The sequence below is a fragment of the Rana temporaria genome, chromosome 10 (assembly GCF_905171775.1).
Source record: "Rana temporaria chromosome 10, aRanTem1.1, whole genome shotgun sequence".
Lineage (NCBI taxonomy): Eukaryota > Metazoa > Chordata > Amphibia > Anura > Ranidae > Rana > Rana temporaria.
In genome coordinates, this window is record NC_053498.1 from 55,915,918 (window position 1) to 55,940,309 (window position 24,392).

Here is a 24,392-nt window from a genome sequence, read left to right on the forward strand (position 1 = left end):
GAATGTTGAGTTGTTCAAGCTCTAACAATGAGTCTTTCCACAACTTCCACTGCATTTGCTTCTCTTCAGGAAGAAGTACGTCCCAGTCAATTTGTTCTTGCTCAGTAGTGATCTGTCTCAAAAGAGCTTTGCCTTGCATGATGATGGGTGCTACGAATCCCAGGGGGTCATAAAGACTGTTGACTGTAGATAGGACACCTCTTTTTGTGAATGGCTTCTCTTCTCTGGAGACCCTGAAGGTGAAACTGTCAGTCTTTAGGTCCCAACTAAGCCAAAGACTTCTTTGCAAGGGTGGTGATTCTGTTCCTAGATCTAAGTCTTTGAGGTCTTTAGCACGGTCTTCCATTGGAAATGCTTCCATGACTCTGTTGCTGTTGGAAGCTACCTTGTTCAATCTTATGTTGAATTCTGCAAACATTTCTTTTGTACTTTTCAGGACGTCAATAGCTTCTTTGTTGCTGGAGAAAGAAGCAAGTCCATCGTCCATGTAGAAGTTCTTCATGACAAACTGTTTGGCTTCTTGACCATGTCTTTCACCTTGCTGTGCTGCTCGTTTCAGGTTGTAGATAGCTACAGCTGAGGAAGGGCTGTTTCCAAACACATGTACCTTCATCCTGTACACTGTGATGTCTTTGTTAAAGTCATTGTCTGCATACCACAGGAACCTTAAGTAGATGCTGAATTGAAGCGCAACATCTGAAACAAATGCGATTGTCTTTAAGGTAAGCTTTGCGCTCTTCTAATGTCTTACTTCTGAAACTGCGACATTTCCTTAGTGGTTGAGGCTTGATGTGGATAGGACATATTTTGTCTGGCTCCTCAACTTTCTTACTTGAGTTGTCTTCCTGGTTAGCTGCAGATTCAGGCGGAACTTCTGTCTTCCTTACAGAAACTGTTGCTCTGCGTTCTTTGTAAAGCCCTGGAGGTTTCTGCTCTACCTTTGGGAAGCTTGCTGTTCTCTTGTTCAGGAAAGCAAAGCTTGGGTCATTGCGTATTTCTTGGTCTACTATGAATTCAGCGAAGAAGGCGAACGGTGGAAATGCAACTCTATGTTCTTTTTTGTATCTTGAAGCTTGAGCTACCCACCTTTCTTGCAAGTTGTAAGGAAGTTTCTCGATTATGGGCTAAACTCCTCGTGCTATATCCAGATATGAGAGACCTGGCAGATATCCACTAAACTTAGCGGCTTCTATTTCTAAGAGTAGGTCTCCCAAACCTCTCAGCTTTTGATTGTCCTTGTTTGTTATTCTTGGATAGTTTTCTATCCTTTTCAGAAGAGCATCCTCGATCACTTCAGGTGATCCATAGCATTGTTCTAGTCTCCGCCACACCATTGCAAGTCCTGCAGCTGCGTCATGAACATGTACTGATCTGATTCTTTGGGCTTGCTCAGTGGACTCTGGTCCTAGCCATCTGACGAGCTGGTCAAGCTTTCCTCTCTCTGTCAGATCTAAGTCTTGGGTACCGCTCTGGAAAGATGACTTCCAGGCCCAGTAGTTTTCTGGACGGTCATCGAATTCCATGAGACCAGCGCTCACTATCTTATGGCGCATCAGGAATCTTGTCACTTCTGTAGCTCTTGCTGCATCTGGCGAATACTTCCTGGGTGTAAACTCAGGGTATGGCTGCGGCTGGTAAGGCTGATGAGGCGCTTGACTGAATCCACTTTGTTTAGGTGGTAGTTCTCGTCTCTTGTAAGTCTTTCTGCTATAATCCAGACTTGTATTAGCTTGAGGAGGGAGTATGCGAGCATCCGTTTGCACTCTTGGAGGGTTGGCAGATTGGTCTCTGAGCATGCGACCACTTGACTTCCCACACTGAGATTCTGATTCAGCCTTGCAATGTTGCGTAGTATCAAAGTTGCTTATTGCTGGTGGAGTCAATGAAGACCTAGGTGCGTCATTGGACTGCTGGTCGGTGTACATGGTTGCTTGTGACTGTACGTACTCATGGGTGCGTTGGATTGCGCTGTGGGATGACATCTGGTTTTCTATGCCATCGAACTGAGCTTCAGCAGCCCTTGTGAAAACTTCTGCCTCGGCTAAGGCTGCTGCAGCTTTTTTCTGCTGTTGGAGTAAGTGTAAAGATGCTTCCACTTCTGCTTTTCTTTTGAGTGCTTCAGATTCATTTCTAAGTGCTTCAGATTCATTTCTAAGTGCTTCAGATTCACTTTTTGCTAGTTCTCTCATCAATTCAGCTTCCTGCTCCGCATAAGAAGCCATGGCACAAGCTGTTTCTGCTTTTGCTCGTGCCTTAGTCACTTTGGCGCTAGTCGATGACAGACTGGTGATGTTTGAATGTCTAGAACCAGTACGCTTCGATCTTGCTGAATCGGCGCTAACTGAAGTCAGATTTGTTTGACTGGACGCTCTAGACAGTGTTGTGCATCTAGACCTGGTTCTTGGCAAGCTGTATGTGTCTTCCTCTTCATAGGAGCATTGAGGGTTAGCTGTCAGAGTGTTGTTCTCTGTGTTCTGCATCTTGTTTTAGCTGGCAGCGTTGATAATGATGATGACTGGACACAGGCAATATCAGTGTTGTAGTGAGTGAGAGAAATTAGTTTCACTTTCGTGTCGCTCCACGTGGCTGAAAGGATTTATGAGTCCTTTTACTGCTGAGGACGATTCAAAGCTGTTTAACTGCTTCTGACAACGTTTTAAAGCCTTTTTACTGCAATGTCTTGGCCTTCTGTTGCTTTAGGTACACAGCTTAACATCAAGTATAAACCGAATCTCAATGAAAGAAGTGCTGGTTTGCTGAACTGATGCAATCTTTACTGAGATATAATGAATAGGAATATATATGATAGTGTTCGTGTGTGGTAAAACTGTGAAACAAACATAAAAAAGACAAATATAAGCATGGCTATTCAAGCAACATACATTATACATAGCTAATACGAAAGATAGGGCTTAACTAACATGTGCTTGCTTACTCCACACTGAAACACACATTATCCAGCTGCAATGTCTAGCATCTCTCTACACAAGCTGAACTAGCAAAACCTCTTTACTCACAGGCTTTGGTGTTCGTCAGGTTTGCAGTCTGTATTAGCTTTGGGATGTCCTGTGGATCTGGTCACTACAGTAGTTAGAGCTGGAATGAAAAGGATATGTCCCAACTAGCCCTAGACAGTACAGAGAAGACCCGCCTCTAGGCTTTAGGAAAATGGAGGGTCTTAAAGAAACAGACCCTGCTGAGTGCCAAGCATGTAATATACATTGCGAAGGCAGCACAGTAATATTTGTGAGAAGACCATCCAACATTTCTTCAAGGCAAGCAGTCTGCCTGGCTCCTGGGACTAGAGGAGGGACAATTCAGTCAGGAAATTGTTTCTCACTTAGGACTTGTTCATTCTATGTACATTGAGCTGCGTCAACCTGTATTAATTCAAGCTGGGTCAACGCAAAGACACACAGAAAACAATCATGTTCCCTGTTAACACCATGTGTGAAACTCCACTTTAAGCTGGCCATATTCAATTAGATGGGCCAGATGCAGTCAGAAGGAGTCACTTGATTTCCTCATTTAAACTAAGTAGCATGGGTGGCCGCATCTCCCCTGCCTGCAATTGTATTCTGACCGCTGGTGCATGTGGCAGCTGGAGCATGGCTGGCAAGGCTACCCATGATTCACTTGAATCCTTCAAAATTCTAACAATGTATGGCCAGCTTTAAGCAAGAAGTTAACAGATACACATGAAGGAATTTAAATCCCAAATATAAAGCAGCATTTTTAGATTGTCTTTTCAGTGTTTATATGGTTATTATTTTTTATTTGGCCATTTGTTTGTTTTAATTAGACATGTGTACAGCAAAAATTTTCGTATTATTTTGTTCCGTTTCGTATCGTTCCGTAGTTTCGTACCAATTCGTAATTTCGTAAGACGCCTGTTTTCCTGTTCATTCCCGCTCGTATTTCGTACGACGCGATATTTTCGCATTCCGATCGTTTCGTATTTTGGTTACCGTTTTATTTTCGTACATGCGGGATGATTCGTTATTCTGTTTAATTTATCGTCGTTTCTTGTTAGACAATAATTTTCGTGAATTTTCGTCATTTTGTACTTTTGTAAATATATCGCGGGATTCGCGGCACTTTCAACACGCGGCTCATCCATATTAACTATGGTTAAGCCCCGTACACTTGGTCAGACTTTTTTGCCAACAAACATAAAAACGAATGTTTTCCGTTCGTTTTTCCGTTCGTTTGTAAGCTCCATCAGAAAACCATTTTTGGGTTCAAAAGTCTGGCCAACTGATCTCCCTTCAGACGAAAATCCACGGAAAAGTTTTTTTGGCTTTACTGTACTCGGCAGTCGGCACAAAAGAGAAGCTGATTCACTAACTACACTCACTCACTGCTCATTCAAAAAACGGATTTACAAAACACACAAATGAAAATATGAACATACGACTGAAAATACGAACAGAAAAAGGATTTAAAATACAGAATGCAAATCATTCGTTATAGATGTAATTTTCGTTCTTTTGCCGTTTCCATTTTGTCGTATTTTCGTAAGATTGCCGTATCGTTCATTCGTATTTGCGCTTGCTCGTTATGCGGCTCATTCGTAATCCCGTCGTTTTCGTATTTTGGTGCTTTCATTTTTTCGTATGTACACATTATTCCGCGGGTACGAAAATGAACAAATTCGTACGAAAATATATTAGTTACGAACGGGAACGCACATATCTAGTTTTAATGATGTAGGTGTATTTTCATGGAAACTTAGATACAGGTACTGAAATTTTGACCTGTTTCTTATGCCGCGTACACACGACCGTTGTTCGGGTTCTAAAAAATGAAGTTTTAAAGGGTCTAGAAAAAACAAAGTTTTTTTCAACCCGATCATTAAATTGGCCTTGCCTACACACGATCGTGAAAAAAATGCTCTAGGAAAGCGCGGTGACGTACAACACGTACGACAGCACTATAAAGGGGAAGTTCCATTCGGATGACGCCACCCTTTGGGCTGCTTTAGCTGATTTCGTGTTAGTAAAAGACGATTCGCGCTTTTCTGTCTGTTACAGCGTGATGAATGTGCTTACTCCATTACGAACGTTAGTTTTACCAGAACGAGCGCTCCCGTCTTATAGCTTGCTTCCGAGCATGAGCGGATTTTTCACGTCGTTAAAGCCCACACACGACCATTTTTTACAACCTTAAAAAAAATAGAGAATGTTTGAAAAAAAATTTGGACATTTTTTAGAATCCGAAAAATGCTCTGAAGCCCACACACGATCGTTTTTAATGACATTAAAAAACCACCATTTTTTAGAACCCCGAAAAACGGTCGTGTGTACGCGGCATTAGAATACAAGTTACCCATTTGTCTTTAAGTACTTTGCTAGTCACTAGTGATGGACGAACATCCGATGGGACGGTTCGCTAATGCTAACCGCAAACAATCGCAAATGTCCGCAAACCACAAGTTCGCGGCGGGCCCCATTGACTTTAATGGCAGGCGAATATTAAAAACCTTCTGGTCATATTTGCAGCCACAAAATACTTACTAGTTGTGCACAAATAGTCCCACAACATGGACACTGACCTACCAGAAATATTAAGTGAAAAACCGGATACATAAGTACGGTAAGTGCTGGCCATTAAAAGGCCCAAAAATTAGCCGACAGGCATTGATCTGACAGCAAACCACCTTGTATTCTGTGGCTGGTGGTACATTAGGCATTCACCGGATACAGAAGTAAGTTTCGGACATTACAGGCCCCAAAAATTAGCCCACTGCCACAGGCGTTCACGGGACAGCAAACAACTTTGTATTCTGTGGCTGGTGGTACATTAGGCATTCAACGGATACAGAAGTAAGTGTCAGACATTACAGGAACCAAAAATTAGCCCACAGGTGGTCACCTGACAGCAAACAACCTTGTATTCTGTGGCTGGTGGTACATTAGGCATTCACCGGATACAGAAGTAAGTGTCGGCCCCAAAAATTAGCGCACGGCCACAGGCGTTCACCGGACAGCAAACAACTTTATATTCTGTGGCTGGTGGTACATTAGGCATTCAATGGATACAGAAGTAAGTGTCAGACATTACAGGCCCCAAAAATTAGCCCACAGGTGGTCACCTGACAGCAAACAACCTTGTATTCTGTGGCTGGTGGTACATTAGGCATTCACCGGATACAGAAGTAAGTGTCGGCCCCAAAAATTAGCGCACGGCCACAGGCGTTCACCGGACAGCAAACAACTTTATATTCTGTGACTGGTGGTACATTAGGAATTCAATGGATACAGAAGTAAGTGTCAGCCCTTACAGGCCCCAAAAATTAGCCCACGGCCACGGGCGTTCACCGGACAGCAAACAACTTTGTATTCTGTGGCTGGTGGTACATTAGGCATTCAATGGATACAGAAGTAAGTGTCAGGCCCCGTACACACGACCGAGTTTCTCGGCAGAATTCAGCCAGAAACTCGGTCAGAGCTGAATTCTGCCGAGAAACCCGGCCGTGTGTACACTTTCGGCCGAGGAAGCCGACGAGGACCTTGGCGAGGAAATAGAGAACATGTTCTCTATTTCCTCGTTGTTCAATGGGAAATTTCAGCTCGCCGAGGTCCTCGGCGGCTTCACAAGGAACTCGACGGACAAAACGATGTGTTTTGCCCGTCGAGTTCCTCGGACGTGTGTACGGGGCCTCAGCCATTACAGGCCCCAAAAATTAGCCCACAGGCGTTCACCAGAATTTGAATGAAACATGGTCTACTGGTCACATGCGTAGAATTCCTCCGAGATCCATGCTTCATTCATTTTTATAAATGTGAGGTAGTCAACACTGTTGTGAGCTAGGCGGGTGCACTTATTGGTCACAACCCCCCCTGCTGCGCTGAATGTCCTTTCGGACAGGACACTGGATGAGGGGCAAGCCAACAGTTCCATTGCAAATTGTGCAAGCTCTGGCCAGAGGTCAAGCCTGCCCACCCAGTAGTCCAGGGGTTCATCACTTCTCAGTGCGTCCACATCGGCCGTTAACCCGATGTAGTCGGACACCTGTCGGTCTAGGCATTCCCTAATGCTGGATCCAGAGGACAGCTGTCGATGGGTCGGCTGAAAGATTGATCTCATATCATTAGTGACTAAGACATCTTCAAACCGCCCTCTTCTTGCAGGCGCTGTTGGATTGGAACCGGAAACTGTTTCCCTGTGAGTGGAAATTCCTCTGCCAGCGCACGCAAAAGCAGAATGCAGCATTTCTCGAAGCAAGGCCTGGAGGTGCTGCGTTCTGATAGCCCTATGTGATGGTGGTAGCATTTCCGCCATGTTTTGTTTGTACTGGGGGTCTAAGTACGTTGCCACCCAGTACTGGTGGTCCTTGCCCTTTATGCTTTTTATACGGGGGTCCCTCTTAAAACCTCGGAGCATGAAGGCCCCCATTTGCACTAAATTGGAAGCGCTGTACTGGCCTAGCTTCTGCTCATCATCCAGGATAATGTTGTCCTCGTTCTCCTCCCCCCATCCATGGACAACACCAGGGATCCCAGAAAGGTTTAAAGCATGCTCTTCTTGCTGCTCCTCCTCCGCCTCGGCACCATCCTCCTCTGACTCCTCTTCAGACTCCCGTTGTTGACTTGTCTCAGGTGGAGTAGCCCCCCTGGGAATTCATCCAGCATTGCAACTTCCTCATCTTCCTGCTCCTGCTCCTCGACGGCTTGATCAATGACACAACGCAATGCATGCTCCAGAAAGAAGGCGTAAGGTACAATGTCACTGATGGCGCCCTGGCTGTGACTGACCAGTTTCATCAAATGGCCGCAGAAGTCTGCATGAGTCGCGCATGAGCAGCCACTGGCGCAGTGAAAAAAAAACAAGCTCCCAGAACCTGTCCTGCCGCAGAGTTCATACAGTTAGTCGTTAACTGCACGTTTCTGCTGGAGCAGCCTATCAAGCATATACAATGTTGAGTTCCATCGTGTCGAGCAGTCACAAATAAGACATCTGACGGGCAGGTTGTGTCGCCGCTGAATGTCAGCAAGGCGAGCCATGACCGTGTAAGATCTTCTGAAATGGCCCGAGATTTTCCTGGCCTGCTGCAAGACGTCCTGGAGCCCAGGTTATTTGGCAACGAATCGCTGCACGACCAAGTTCAGGACGTGTGCCATGCATGGCGCGTGTGTAATTTTGCCCTGTTTCAGCGCGCTTAGCAGATTGGCACCGTTGTCGCACACCACTTTACCAACTGTTAAATTGAGCGGTGTTAGCCACTGATCTGCCTGTGAACGCAAAGCTGAAAGGAGTGCAGGACCAGTGTGGCTCTTGTCTTCCAGGCACAACAGACGCAGCACAGCATTACAACGTTTCACCTGGCATGTCGAATAGGTTCTGGGAATCTTGGGCGGTGCAGCGGAAGAGACGGTAGCATCGGAAAATGAGGAGTCAGCCGAAGAGGAGAGGGAGAATGGAGTAGGAGGAGGAGGAGAAGAATGGGTGCCACGGGTTACATGCTTGACGGCCTCTGACTCCACCAGTATATATGGCAGTAGTTGGCGGGCTATCAGTTTCGACAAGCCAGCGGTCAACCGTTGGTCAAGAGGGTTATCCGGCGTCATCGTTTTTTTACGATCGAACATTTGGGCCACGGAAGCCTGCCTTTTTGCAGAAAAACGTGAGGAAGGCATGATGGAAGGTGGAGTGGAGGACAATTGTGAGCATAGAGGGGAAGGAGAAGAAGAAGAGGCTGGACGGTGAGAGCCTGGAGTGTGGCTTTGTGGGTTCTGATGGCGTTGCTCCCACTGGGCTCGGTGATGGCAGGCCAGGTGCCTTCTTAAAGCGGTCGTCCCTAGGTGAGTGTTGGGCTTACAGAGACTTATGCGTTGACTGCAAAGGCTGCAGATGGCAACACTATTGTCTGCAGCGGACACGTTAAAAAAAAAACACACTGCAGAGCCATGGGCCGGTGTCCTGGGAGCGCCAGATGTGACCGTACATGGTTGATGGCTCGCTCCTGATACATTAGCAGTCTGCTTTGTCCCTCCTGTGCAATGGAAGTTCAGCCTTTTTCTCCTCCCCTCCTCTTCCTCTCTTGTGGGCACCCATGTGATGTCTGTAGACACGTCATCATCGACGTCACCTTCCCCATAACTAACAGTAGAGATCTCGGAGTAGGCACCAACCTCCTTGGGCTGATCTGAGTACTGTCGTCAGACTGCTGAGTGCCGGCTGTTGCTACCTCCTGATCCAATGCCAAGATCCAAATGTCTTCTGATGGATCGGAAAATAATTCCTGTGATTCAAGCGGAGGGTATATTGTGGTGGAGTTAGTTGGGAGCCACTCAACCAAGTCTGGTGCGTCTTTTGACCTAATCGAACAAACATTATGCCACTTCCCACTTTGGCTCCAGCCTGGTGCTCCTGCCCCACCCCTGCGGAAGGGCCTGCCTCTTCCTCTGCCTGTCATTTTTTAAATGACCCTGTGACAAAAGTCTCTAGAGAAGCGCAGTATATGTGGAAGAAGGTATATAACAAAATCTGTTGTTTAGGGGGTCACTGGTTTATTTCACCAGTTATGAAACTTTTTTTCCAGGAATTTATTTTAATGTGTGTAGCAGAGGAAATGCAGCGAAAGAGGCAAAAATCCAGCAGTAACCAAATACACTGCCAGTCACAATTCTGCACAATACAAATCTACTATGATATGCTTTCTATATTTGAAAGTATATTATAAGTGTATATTACACCTATATACTGCAGTGCACAGCAAGTAGCACACCTATACCAGTGCTTGAAAGGACTTTTATGGACCTGTTAGGTAGCGATTTGTGTCGCTAAACTCTGTCCCTGATGGAAACGCCAACCTCGCCCTACAGGTCAGGTTTTCAGGATTTCCCTCAGATGAAAAGGCTGTGGTGATTACTAAGGCAGTGAAACTGATCAAATCCACCTGTGCAAAATAATGGAAATCCTGAAAACCTGACCTGTTGGGGGGCCTGAGGACTGGAATTGAGAAACACTGCCCTACACTGACAAAAAGTATATGAATGTATTACACACTATCATGTACGGCAGTGCAGAGTAAGTAGCAGACCTATACCAGTGCTTGAAAGGACTTTTTGTGGACCGGTTAGGTATCGATTTGTGTCGCTAAACTCTGTCCCTGCTGGAAATGCCAACCTCGCCCTACACTGACAAAAAGTATATGAATGTATTACACACTATCATGTTGAAAGGACTTTTGTGGACCTGTTAGGTAGCGATTTGTGACGCTAAACTCTGTCCCTGCTGGAAACGCCAACCTCGCCCTACACTGACAAAAAGTATATGAATGTATTACACACTATCATGTACTGCAGTGCAGAGCAAGTAGCATACCTATACCAGTGCTTGAAAGGACTTTTGTGGACCTGTTAAGTTGCGATTTGTGTCCCTAAACTCTGTCCCTGCTCCAAACAGAAGCCTCTCCCTACACTGAAAAAAAAGTATATGAATGTATTAGACACCTATATACTACTAGAGCAAGTAGCACACCTATACCAGTCCTTAAAGGGACTTTTGTGGACCTTTTAGATAGCTATTTGAAATGATACAGCCTGTCCTTGCTCCAAACAGCACCCTCTCCCTACACTGACAAACAGCAGAATGTAAGATGGCCGCCAGATCAGGTCTATTTATAAGGTAGGGGGTATGTCCATGTGCTGAAATGTCTCAATTGGCTGTCCTGCACCACCCGATGGATGTGTCATAGGTCAACGTTCTTACCCATGTAACATTGCGGACCGCCACGAACATCGCCAGATGTCCGCCGGTTTGGCGGACTGCAAACGACGAAAGTTCGCCACGAAACGACCGCCTGGCGAACCGGCAGGCCATCTCTATTAGTTACTGATTAAAACAAGTGTGCAAATCAGAAAGTCAGAATAAAGTGAGAACTGATTTGTATACATTTTCCAGGTCAGAGCCACAAAAAAACAGTGAAGCCATTGGAACAGCATGGCAGCCAGACAGCTAGCATTGTGTGGAGTAGAGGATATAATTAGCAGCCTCTATATTCCCCTACTACACATTAGCTGTGAAATGATGTCGGTTGGGGGTTAAAATCAGCCCTGATACACACAGCAAAAAACATTGCACATAGCCAAAATTTGCTAAGCAGTCATTGCAACACTCAAGATTAGGATTTGGTATTATTATAACCTTAGTGAAGTTCTGCTATTTTAATGATACATGTGAACAGACCACAGCGGCTTTTGCTTTTGTATTATAATGAGGCTGAGGATGAACATTCCAGAACATTCCACAACAATTCCTGTATGGCTATGCATTCTGGGACAATTAAATGCTGACATTGAACATTCCAGAGTAGAAGCAGTATATACAGTATGTACCTGTATGTACTAATAAGTATGAAATGTAATCTGTATGTAATTCATAATTAGAATTATTTAACAATGCTGATTTGGAGGGGCTGTCCCTGATTTGGAGCAATGTCCCTCATTCCTCATCACCTGTCCCTCATTTTGGTCTGATCTATATAGATGTATATAAAATGCACTTTTTATCTATCAAAAAGTGTTTCCCAGAGCTAAACCTTTTATCTGATTTCTAAATTGCTGCATTTGTAAATCCCAAAAGCCAAAATAAAGGAATAGTAGTGGTAAAAAAGCACTTTTGGGTTTAACTAATTTAGTTTAGCGTGGCCCTGCATACTTTTAGTTGGGAGGTATGTTGGTGGAGTCTGCAAAAAAGAGCACACCAAATGGAAAAATACTGATCTTGCTCCTGTGCCACTGCACATGTGTCACTCAGAACTAGAATTGCCACCTAGCCAGGGAAAGCATGATTTCTAGTTAACTGGAAATAAATGATTATAAATAATGTGTGAATTCACATAATTTGTCTATGCTCGCCTGCTCCCATACACAGCACTAGGCAATACAAAAGTATTAAGGCAATACAAAAGTAAAAATAGCTACCATTAGGTTGATATCCTCTGCTGTACTGGTAGGCCAACAGTATACCTTTCCATATGCAGCAATAGCAGTTATCTTACCAGCCGTTGTTATGGCAAAGGAGGTGAGCAGTGAACAGAAATATTCTTGAACTGGTTTTGCAGCAATCACAATGTTATACAGTATGTACAGGGCCACTATCAGGGGGGGGGGGGGGTACAGACAGTACACCTGTAAGGGGCCCGGTGGTCCCCAGGGGCCCGGATGGCATCCCCCTTTTTATTTTTTTATTTTTTTCTCGTCAGCACCCAAAGCCCCCCCGACCTCTAAGGGGCCCATATGACATTCCCCTTTTTTTATTATTATTTTTTTTTTTCATCAGCACCCAAATCTCCCCCGACATCTAAGGGGCCCAGTGGTCCCCAGGGCCCCGAATGTCATCCCACTTTTTTTTCCATCAGCACCCAAAGCCCTCTAAGGGTCCCGGTGGTCCTTAGAGCCCCGGATGGCATCCCCTTTTTTTTTTGTTGCTGCTGTTTTTCCCACGTGACTTTACTTTCCCCACGTGACTATACTTTTCAAATCACATTGGACTTTTGTGAAAATAAGGCATTAGCACCATGCTGTAAAATAGTAAAAAAAAAAGAAGCAATGTAAAGAAATTTGGTAAATGGGAACATTTTTGTGTATCCAATATCCTCATTTAATCATCTCTGATAATGGTCTATTCAGTGTGTTCATACTGCAGCCCATTTATTAAGAAATACATATAGAATAGTCTGACTCACTTCAGTGTAAACGCAGCCCAATGAATATACTCCAAGAAGGTTATTTTAGGACACTGGATACACACCAATGCTCTCAATTGACAGCAGAGTACTACAAATAGACCTTGACATTGATTTACTAAAACTGGGGAGTGCATCTGGTGCTGTTCTGTTTTTTTTTTTTGGTCAAAGGTTGCACCATATTTTGCACACTCAGGTTTTAGTAAATAGTACTTAAAGCGGAGTTCCACCCAAAGGTGGAACTTCCACTCATTTGTCTCCTCCCCCCTCCGGTGCCACATCTGGCACCTTTCGGGGGGAGTGGGGACAGGATACCTGTCTTTGACAGGTATCATGTTCCAACTTCTGGGAGCCGCGGCTATTGACGTCACCGCTCAGCTCCCTCCTCCTACCCCTATGTCCGGGCCAGTAGGAGAGAGGAGTGGAGCGGAGCACATGTGCAGTAGGCTTCCCAGCATGAAGCCGTAAGGCTACACTGCCAGGTTCTTTTACCTGCAATGGCGGTGGCAGCCATCGCTGGACTCCAGGACAGGTAAGTGTCCTCTTATTAAAAGCCAGCAGCTGCAGTATGTGTAGCTGCTGGCTTTTAATTTATGCAGCAATGGGGAGGACTAACATGGGGAGGAGTGTTCTTGGCAGGGTTGAATACTGAAAGGACAGAAGAAAAGGAAGACAAAGCTGTAGAAAGGAGAGAGGGGAAAAGAGGGGGAGAGAAGGAGATGAGAGAGGAGGGTGTGGAATTAAAGTGCACAGGGATCGGGATTGGGAAAAGGTACTCGTTCAATCTCCCACCCCCTGCAGGAGGATAAATAATGAGACCTAGTGTGATTTAGGGGGAAACAAAGGACACCCGTGACATACTGTAGGTGATGAAGGACCATATAGGCCCTGGGTGCACAATGGTGCCAAACACCTAGGGTCATAGGTATCGAAACACAGGGGTAATTCTAAAGTGAGTCCAGCAGCACCAAACTGAGGTAAATTTGGACAATCGTTCTCAGGAGTTCACAATCAGTTCCTCAGTCTCTTCCATTCTGTTTATGCTCCAGAACCATTTCTCCACTGTCGGAATTATGGTGGAGGGCCAGTGACAGGGGATGCCACAAAATACAAAGTTGTTTGCTGTCAGGTGAATGCCTGTGGGCTAATTTTTGGGGCCTGTACTGGCCGACACTTACTTCTGTATCCGTTGAATGCCTAATGTACCACCAGCCACAGAATACAAAGTTGTTTGCTGTCAGGTGAACGCCTGTGGGCTAATTTTTGGGGCCTGTACTGGCTGGCACTTACTTATATATCCGGTGAATAGCTTAATGTACCTCCAGCCACAAAATACAAAGTTGTTTGCTGTCAGGTAAACGCCTGTCGGCTAATTTTTGGGGCCTGTAATGGCCGACACTTACTTCTGTATCCGTTTTTTTGCTTAATACTTCTGGTAGGTCAGTGTCCATGTTGTGGCACTATTTGTGCACAGCTAGTAAGTATTTTGTGACTGCAAATATGACCTGCAGGTTTTTAATGTTCGCCTGCCATTAAAGTCAATGGGGCCCGCCGCAAACTTGCGGTTCGCAAACATTTGAAAAAGTTTGTGGTTAGCGTTTGCGAACCGCCCCGTCAGATGTTCGTCCATCACTAATGGGAAGAAACCCTTTTTGGCATGGGAGGTTAGCCACTGATGCAAGTACAAATCCTACAAAGCTATGGTGGTGTTGATGCGACCCTTCATGCCCGGGAAGTAAAAGAGGGGAGTAAAGTGAGCAGTCTGTTAGCTAGTACTTTTGCAAAGATTTTGACATTTACATTTATTAAAATTTTTGGTGGTACTTAGAGACCTGAGTTTCGTCCTTACCTTCTTTTGTTATAACGACAATGTGGGCCTTTAGAAGGTGAGGCAGAGACGTTGAGGAGGAGGGTAGAGATCTAAATGCGGTCAGAAAGCTAGATTTTAGGCAGTCAGTGAAGTTTTTAAAGTACTACAAAGTCGGGCCATCAGGGCCAGGGCTCTTGCCTGACTTCATATCTTTCAATGCTTTATCAAATTCATCAGATGTGAGAGAGACCTCAAGTTTTCATGCAATCGCCACGGAAAGGGGTTTCGAAATGTACTGCTGGAGGAAGTCATTGATAAGGTTCTCACACTCAGCTTTAGCTTAAGGGGTAGTGGGGGCTGACAGGAGCTTGTAAAGTTCCTTCTAGAACAGCTTGAATTTGGCAGCAATCGGCTTGTTCAATGAGTGAAACTCACCTTTGGAGTCCTGTATTTGGTGAATTGACCAGGAAGTTTTCTTTGCCTGCACCGCCTTGGCTCAGAGTCTCTCATATTTATTGCCATACTCGTATAAAATCTTGCTGCTTAGGAGAAATTGCCTCTTTGTTTTTTTCCCTAGTTCCTCAAGCAGTTGGGTCCTGGCCTAAACTAGGTCCTGGTAGGTTGTGGTTGGTCTGCTTTTAAAGGGCTTCTAGGGAACAGATTCGGAAACTCAAGAAGGAAATCAGGTTTTTTTTTTCCTCTTGGCTGCCAAAGCAAGGAATTTTCCCCAGATAACACATTTATGTGCCTCCCATTGAGTAAGGGATGAGACATCTGTTGTTTCGTTTTGTGCAAAGAAATCTTGGCTAAAGGAGAGGAGATATTTAATGTTGGTAGGATTTTTGAGTAGAGCGACATTAAGTCTCCACAATTTGGACCTTGTGTTTACCTCAGGGAGTGATAGCGTTACTGCTATTAGGTTGCGGTCAGACAGTACCATGGCTTTAGTCATAGCTTTCTAAAGAAAGAGGAAGTTAGCCTGGGAGAGGAAGAATTAATCTATCCTAGAGTACTTTTGATGCAAGGCAGTAAAGTAAGTGTAGTCCCTCCCTTCCGTGCTCAGGATGCGCCACGTGTCGTGTAACTGGAGCCTGAAAAGCTGTAGTTTAATTTGACGGAGAGGGACATTGAAATCACCCCCCCCAAAAGGAGAATTCCAGAGGCAAAGGCAGGAAAAGTTCCTCAATTTGGTGAAAGAACAACACTTGTTTGGTATTAGCGGCATAGACGTTCGCTATCGTAATTGGTTGTGTTGCAAGAACACCCTTGAGGAACAAGTAATCTCAATGTTTCAATTTTTTGTGTATTTTACTTTTCTATATATCTGTAAAAAAAATACACAACAATTTCTAAAGTGTACTGTTTAGTTACATTTACATGGAGCTTCCTTTACCTTAGTGCAGTCCTCATTCACTTACCTCATCCTTCGATTTTGCTTTTAAATGTCCTTATTTCTTCTGTCTGTAACTCCACACAACAATGCAAGTCTTTCTCCCTGGTGTGGAGTGTCGTGCTTGCCCCTACAGGAGAGTCAGGACGCTCTCTACGTTGCAGATAGAGAAAGGAGGTGTGTGTTAGTGGGTGTCCTGACTCTCCTGTAGTCCAAGGGAGGGGGCGAGCACGACACTCCACACCAGGGAGAAAGCCTTGCATTACTGTGTGGCGTTACAGACAGAAGAACAGGAAGTGAGGATTTCTCAGAAGAATCAAGGACATTTAAAAGCAAAATCAAAGGATGAGGTAAGTGAAGGAGGACTGCACCAAGGTAAAGGAAGCTATTTAGGAAAATAAATTGTACCTTTACAACCCCTTTAAAGCCCTAAGCCTTGGGTTTAGTCATGCACCCCTCATTGGAAACCTTGACACTGACTTAGGAAATGAGGAGATACACATGCTAGCACAGGGAGCAGTAATATTACAGTAACAGATTTTAAAGATATACTGTAAAAGATATCCAATCCCATTTACTGCAAAACACTGTAAAAACATTAATGCTGGCAGATGTGATACTGCATGGGGCACAAGATAACTAGAATAAGTAGACATGTCTTCTACTTGCCTATATGTTATACTGACTTATTTTATTAAAACTTTGAGAGTGTAGTACAGTTTTACCTGCTTAGTACTAAAAGAAGTAAAATCAGTGGGTTTGCAAAGAAGCCATGTACAGAAGCTAGTATTTTTATTGGGACATCAGCAATGCAATGACAGCAAATACCAGACATTGAGATAGCAGATCTAAATATTTATTTACACACAACACAGTCCAATTACACTACCTCCAAATAAAATTATAATTTTGGATGTAGGTCTGTAGACCCATCTCAGAGCTGATATAAACACATAATATTTCTATATTTACAGCAAGCACAATTTAACTGGGATCCAGAAACAGTTGGAATGATACATGGCTCGTTCTTCTGGGGGTATATCGTTACGCAGATTCCGGGAGGCTACATCTGTCAAAAATTTGCAGCCAACAGGTATGAGCTCAAAAGTTATTATTATTACTTATTTTGAATTGTTATTGTTGTACACTAAGCTATTTGTTCTATTATAAAGAAAATTCTTAAAATATTTGCACTGTGACTAGCACATTATGTAAATTTGTTCTGCCCTTAGGCAGTATAGAGCACTAATAGTGATCTGAAAAATCTGACATCTGAGATGAAGGAAAAGGAAGTTGATACAGATTTACAATTAGGAATTAGTGAATATGCCTTGGTTCGGCTGTAGGCCATTTGTCGAACTCATCATAAAGAAGGAAGGAAAAACCTTGTAAATCACTTCTTGTGAGTCTGCCAGCTCAGCAGGAGATCTCTCCGTTGATCTTCGCTGAGACAGGGAATGACAGGTCTGTCTCTGCTCACTGAGTGGGGAGGGGCTTGTCAGAGCGCCGCTGATTCCTATTGAGAGATCTGGCGAAAATGGACAGCATGTCTATTTTCATCAGATCTCTGCCGTTCCAATCCGTCAAGATGGATGGCGAGCGTATCCCCAAACTTCTGATTTTAGCAGATCGAATGGCAGACGGGTGTCAGTGGACACATCTCCACTGACATCCATCTCCCCATAGGAAGTCAATAGATTGCTCGCTCGGATACACCTGAAAAACGGACAGGTGGATCGGAGCGGGCTTGCTGTGTGAAAGGGACCTAATATGCCGGGGATTTTGAAACAAAGGACATGCGTAGCTGGACACTGCCACAAGGGGCATGTCCCAATGCAAAAATACATAAAAAAAAAACCCTCAGTGGGGAGTGGGTTCTCCTTTTTACGCAACATCAAAGTGACATTAGACAAACACCATTGCATGCTTGGGAGATGCCTTTAAGCTGTGTGGTGTTATGGAATAGACATATAGGAGTTGATTTACTAAACCTGGAGAGTGCAAAATATGTTGCAGCTGTGTATTGTAGCCAATCAGCTTCTAACTTCAGCTTGTTCAATTAATCTTTGCCAAAAAATACTGAAAGCTGATTGGTTTCTATGCAAAGCTGCACCAGATTTTGCACTCACCGGTTTTAGTAAACAATCACATAGCATCAGCGACACCATCATTCAGCATCATATATTTAGCATGTGTATTTGATTGTTTTACTTTTACAATATTACTTGGTTTAAATACAAAAACAGAAGCTGGTTATGGACACTCCTTTCTTCACGCTGACAGCATTAGGAGAGGAGAAGATAGCCAATAACTGGCTTGTATAAAAAGGTCATGTACACTAATCAGTGTCCTGATTATCAGTGCAGTCCCAACAGTGATGCCAATCTGTGCCCACCAGTGCTGCCAATCAGTGCCCATCAGAGCCTCCTCATCTGTGTCACCTATCAGTGCAGCCTATTAATTCCCATCAGTGCAGCCTATCAGTGCACACCAGTGAAGGAGAGAAATTACTTGTTTGAAACATTTTATAACTATGAAAATGTTTTTTTATTTATTTTTTTTGTATTTTTTAATGTCTATATTCATTTATTTAGCAAAGAATAAAAAAAAAAACCCAGTGGAAAATAAATACTACCAAAAGAAAGCTCTATTTGTGTGAAAAAATGCTAAAAGGTGTGTTTGGGTACAGTGTTGCATGACTACGCAATTGTCATTCAAAGTGCAACAGGCCTGAAAGCTGAAGATTGGCCTGGGCAGGCACTGGGTAAAAGTGCCCAGTAGGCAAGTGGTTTAAATCTGCTTTTTTTTTTTTTTTTTTTTATAAATGGGTCCCCGGGTAGTTTATATTACAATGTGCTAGTATGTACCACATATTTGCATATTGTAGCAGATTTATCTGTCAAACAATGCCCTCCAGTACTTCTGGTCCCAGGTGCTTCCATCTTCTTCTGCTCTTTGTCCTGGTCTCTGTCTGTTTGCCTGCTTGAATGGCCACACCAAGATTTCATCACTCATGTGTATGAGCATGGAGGCACATCATCATGGCTTAGAGAGGTGCCGTAAATGTATGCTCAGTGTACATTACAGCGGACAGGCAGGGGAAGGCATTTATGACAGAGGAAGAAGAAAACCCTACCTGTCAGCAGTGTTTTTTTAAAACATTAGTTTATTCCTGCTTTAGGTCCTCTAACTGGTTGAACTGGATGCACTAGTATATTTTTTCAACTAGATTAAGGCTTCATGTACACTTGGCCATCATGGAAAAATGCAAAACGCTGCAAAATCAGGCAGTGATTTGAAGCAGCTGTTTTGCCATGTTTTGCGATTTCCCATGTCTGGTGGTCAAAACGTTCCTATCCTGAACACGATTCTTCTGCGTTCAGGAGAGGGAGGGTGAACCTCACCTAACCGTAGCAGCAGCAGCTAAACTCTGCTAAAAGCCTATGGCCCAGATTCTCTAGATATGCCGTCGTATCTATGCGTCCGGCTGGTCGTATCTATGCGCCTGATTCTTAGAAACAGTTACTCATAGATATCTGTTAGATCCAACAGGCGTAAGGCTCTTACGCCGTCGGATCGTAACTGCATTTTTATGCTGGCCGCTAGGTGGCGCTTCCGTCTAATTCTGCATCGAGTATGCAAATTAGGTAGATACGCGAATTCCCGAACGTTGCCCGGCCGACGCACTAAAGTTACACCATTTACGTTAGGCTTTTCCCGGCGTAAAGGTTACCCCTGCTATATGGTGGCATAAGTGCGGCGTAACAATGTTAAGTATGGCCGTCATTCCCATGTCGAAATTTGAAAAAGTGACGTTGTTTGCGTAAGTCGTCCGTGAATAGGGCTGGACGTCATTTACGTTCATGTCGAAACCAATGACGTCCTTGCGGTGTACTTTGGAGCAATGCACACTGGGAAATTCCACGGACGGCGCATGCGCCGTTCGGGAAAAACGTCAATCACGTCGGGCCACAGTACATTTACATAAAACACGCCCCCCTGATCCAAATTTGAATTAGGCGGGCTTACGCCGGCCGATTTACGCTACGCCGCCGCAACTTACGGAGCAAGTGCTTTGAGAATACAGCACTTGCCCGTCTAAGATGCGGCGGCGTAACGTAAATTGGATACGTTACTCCGCCGCAGATATACGCCGCTGGACGAGAATCTGGCCCTATATTTACAGCTTTGGCAAACACCAAAAGATCCTTGTCCTGCTTGTGTACATAAAGCCATACTATGTAACTATGTAACCATGTACAAAATGGGCAGTGGCACAACCATATGATAGCAAATGATACACAAAAACACTTCAAATCCATAACCCCACTGTCCCCAAACCCAGTCCTAATTCTCTAACCCTAATCAGCACCAAATGGCCTCACACCTCCTCCTTGTTCCCCATATTCCACTTCCCACACGATTCTCCATCTGCACTGCAACATCAGTGGGCTCAGACAATAGGCATGGCAAAGTCTGACAAGGGGTCTCTGAGACTTACCCTGTGGCATATCAAGTGGCAAAGAGGATCAACATGGGGCCATGCTGAGTGGGACCAAATGTTGTCTTGAACCTCACAGCAAGTCTTCTAACCACACCCCACCATCTCCAGCTGCATCATTGACAAGCAGGTGTCTCTTCAACAGTTGCTGGAGCAGAAGAAAAAAAATTGCCCCCTTCCTAGTAATCACCCTCATGCCCAGAATCTCAATCCCAGCTTAACAAAATTGCTGGCCTTACAACTGTTTATTTTTTCTCTAGTGGAATTGGCTCCATTCCACAAGCTTATAACCTGTGCTGCAATACAGTAACTGGTACGCAGCAGTCATTTTCTTCCCAGAAGGTAATGCCTACGTGTCACCATCATGTCGTGTCTCTGTGTCCAGGGAAAACCTGGGAAAATGCTGGCTGCCCTCCCACAAGGTGGACCTAGTCCTAGCTTCATGCATATTGATGAAACAGGCAAATCTGCTCTTTGTTTTGGGAACATCACTGCACACTTCTTTGCAACAGAGGTGTGCTCTAAACCACCTTCTATTTTGTCCCCCTATTTGCCATATGTGCCATTAAATGTATTAAATCTGGTGGCTTTATTCCACTGCACTGGTGGTTTAGGAGAAGTGGTAATATCAAACTGGAATAAGCTGGAAGCCTTCCCAAAAGGTGGCCTTGGTTTCACATTTGTTGCTGCAACAGGCAAAGCTACCCTGTAAGATGCATGCCCCTGCACACATTTGTGCAGCAGACCTGTGCTCCAAAGCATCTTCCTTAGGCTTTTTACATTTCATAGTAATTCATTTGATTTTATATTTTCTTTTCTGTTGTGGGTTCCTCGCAAGATAAGGCCATTAGACTTGTGCACAATGGCAAAATTTGTTTAGTTTAGTTTAGTTTCTTTTCAGTCTTGTTGATTCGTAATCATTCGTAATTTTGCTAAACGGGATTTTCGTGTTCGGAATTATTCGTATTTTTGTAAGCGACATTTTTCGTTCAATCGGAATGATTCATATTAATGTAAGCCTAATTTTTAGTTCATTTATAATTCGTATTTTCGGTAGAGTACATTGTGGTTCGTCGATTCGTAATTTTCCGTGTCTCTGACTCTGCCACAATGTGCTTTGAATGGATTCGTACTTTTCTAAATACATTGCGGTTATTTGTAACGATTCAAAATCTCGTGTTTTACTTTCGTTTTTGACAATCGGCTATAGCCTCCGCCCCTGTACTCCATTTTGAGAGGAAGTTCAGCACAGCAAGGGAGGAGCAGAGCTGAGCAGAGCAGAGCAAATAGTGTTATTGGATACGTGGATGTGTGTAAGCTCACTAGGGAATAAAACAAATCAATTTGAATTAACGAAACAACAAATTATGTCAAATGCATTCGGGCATTCGCTATTTGCGATATAATTTATTTTGGATTCGGTTTTATTCATAATTGCTTTGTTCGGAAATTCGAATGTTTCCGAACGTCCGAATGTTTCTAAATTTGTACGAATTTTCGATTCATTACGAAACAAATTACACAAGCCTAAAGGCGATCATCTTACTGGCCTTGCAGAGGTGTGCATAGTGACTTTGAGTTCTCTTGGCATTATTTTCACACAGTTCTCTGATGTAAAACAGCTTTTCATTTGGGCCTCAACTGCATCATTGGGCTCCTCTAGCAATGTATATGGTTTTAATAGCATAATGGAAAAGGTGGGCACTGATGTTTCAAAGAAGTTCTCACAAGGATCTCAACAAAAGAGAACAGAAAATAATAACTAATTCATATAACATCGTTTTTAAACAAGTTAAATAAAGAGATGTTTCTTATTCAAGTCATCAAATTCAAAGTGTGTTTATCCTATTTTGACTTGGAAAAAAAATAAATCACAGAAAAAAGCTAGAACAGTTTATGCACAGTATGTAAGCCACTTTTACTAGACTGTAATTTCAAAAGGAAAGCTGTTTTATGAAGAAATAAAGATTGTTAAAGAGTGTAATATTTCACAAACAGTAGCCAGAAATATTGTGCTGTCGATGCAAAGTACATACCTACATTTGTTATCTATTACAAAAGAGAATCAGCAGAAATCCCCTTGGGTATACTTATTGGGTTCACAAAACATACCGTATATAATTAAAAATTTGCTCCTGACAAAATCCTTAAGTGTACCAACACTCCAAAAACTAGTAATGAAAAAAAATATATATATATATTTTTACTACAGCCAACAATACACTGTGAAAGTTCAAGAAAAAGTCAACGGAATTAATAAATAAAAAAAATATTATAATAATAAAAAGTCTACATCTTCTGTCACTAAACCCTCGTACACACGACCGTTTTTTCCCGGCAGGAAAACTGCCAGGAGAGCATTTGGCCAGGAATCCCGGCCGTGTGTATGCTCCCTAGCAGTTTTCCCGTCAGGAAAACAGCTGAGAATCTCGACGGGAAAATATTGAACCATGCTGGCCCTGTACACACGGCTGGGAATCCCATCAGGAAAGAAACGTCATGACGGGATTCCTGGCATTCAAAAGAACCAACGCTCTTTTGAATTGCAAGAATGCAGTGACGTCATCGTCTACGACGAGCCGGCGCTCATCACATTCGATGCCGTCGCCGCCATCTTGCTACACCCCACACTAAACTTGTATGCTACCACGCATGCGTCAAACTCTTATCGAGCATGCGCGGTTTACCTGGGACAGGTAAGCATACAGACGACAGGTTTTCTCGGCAGGAGACACTCTGCCGGGAAATCCGACGAGAAAATAGAGAGCAAGGTTCTCTATTTTCCCGTCGGGATTCTCGGCTGTTTCCTGATGGGAAAACTGCTAGGGAGCATACACAAGGCCGGTATTCCCGGCCAAATGCTCTCCTGGCAGTTTCCCTGCTGGGAAAACCGGTCGTGTGTACGAGGCTGCTCTCTATTTTTTCGTCGAGTTTCCCTGCAAAATGTTTCCTGCTGGGAAAACCGGTCATCTGTATGCTTACCTGTCTGACTGGCAGGGAAGGGGTTACCATCAGGGGAGATCAAAGGGTTAAGTATATTCCCTAATTGTGCTTTCCTACTATGGGGGGTGGTGGGAGTCACTGCATGGAAACTGTGATCCGTGTTCCTGATTAGCAGAAACACTAGATCACAGTGTCCATGCCTGACAGCACGGCGGTCTACTCATTTACATCGGCAGACCGCCTTTCTGTCTCTGTGGGGAGTGATCGCGATGGGCTCCTCCAGTGGCTATTGATAAAATCATGTAAAGTTACGTGATTTTGAGCAATAGAGCTGCTTTGCCGCAGTATATGTACGGCAGGCAGTCAGGAAGTAGTTAATGCGTTTTTTGGAATTTATTTAGTTTATTCAAACTCAAATCGATTCTATGTGAAATTCTATTCTTTTCTGTCCTACTCCAATTCAAATTGATTCTATTTTAAATAAAAATTTCAGGAAAATGGTTATATTGTTATATTCTCTCTTTTCTTTCCTATTGTTTCATTTTATATTCTATTCTTTTCCATTCATTTTCAAGTTTATTCTATTTGAAATTTGAGTTTTGGAAGATGGTTATATTCTTTCTATTCAATAGTTTTTTTCTATTCTGTTCTATTCTAGTCTTTTCTTTTCTTTGTTATTCTAGTCAATTATTTTCTTTTATGTCCCATTGAATTCTATACTATTCTTTACTATTCTAGTCAAATTCAAATGTATTCTGTTTGAATTTTGTGAAATTATTATATTCGTTCTATTATATTCTAATGTTTTTTTTTTTAATTCTATTCATTTATTTTCTATCATTATCATTTCTATTCTGTTCTTTTCTTTTGTATTCAAATTTAAATGCATTCTTTTTGATTATATTGTTTGCAATTGGTTGCTATAGAGATGATCAGCCACATTAGTTTTCGGTTCACAGTCACACTATCAAAACCCAAAACAAATCCCTATTTACAATATATACACCTGCCAAATAATCTGCACACTGTACAATTTGTCTGTTACCTGCTGCAT

The 24,392-nt window shown here is 43.4% G+C and overlaps 1 protein-coding gene across 1 annotated transcript in view; it reads left to right on the plus strand.

Moving 5' to 3' along the window:
• The window catches only part of SLC17A7 (solute carrier family 17 member 7), a 211,417-nt gene that overhangs the window by 100,401 nt on the left and 86,624 nt on the right, over positions 1-24,392 (plus strand). The window contains exon 3 of the mRNA XM_040327637.1: positions 16,869-16,987. Within this exon, the coding sequence (XP_040183571.1) occupies positions 16,869-16,987 (119 nt within the window). The remainder of the gene's footprint in view (positions 1-16,868; positions 16,988-24,392) is intronic.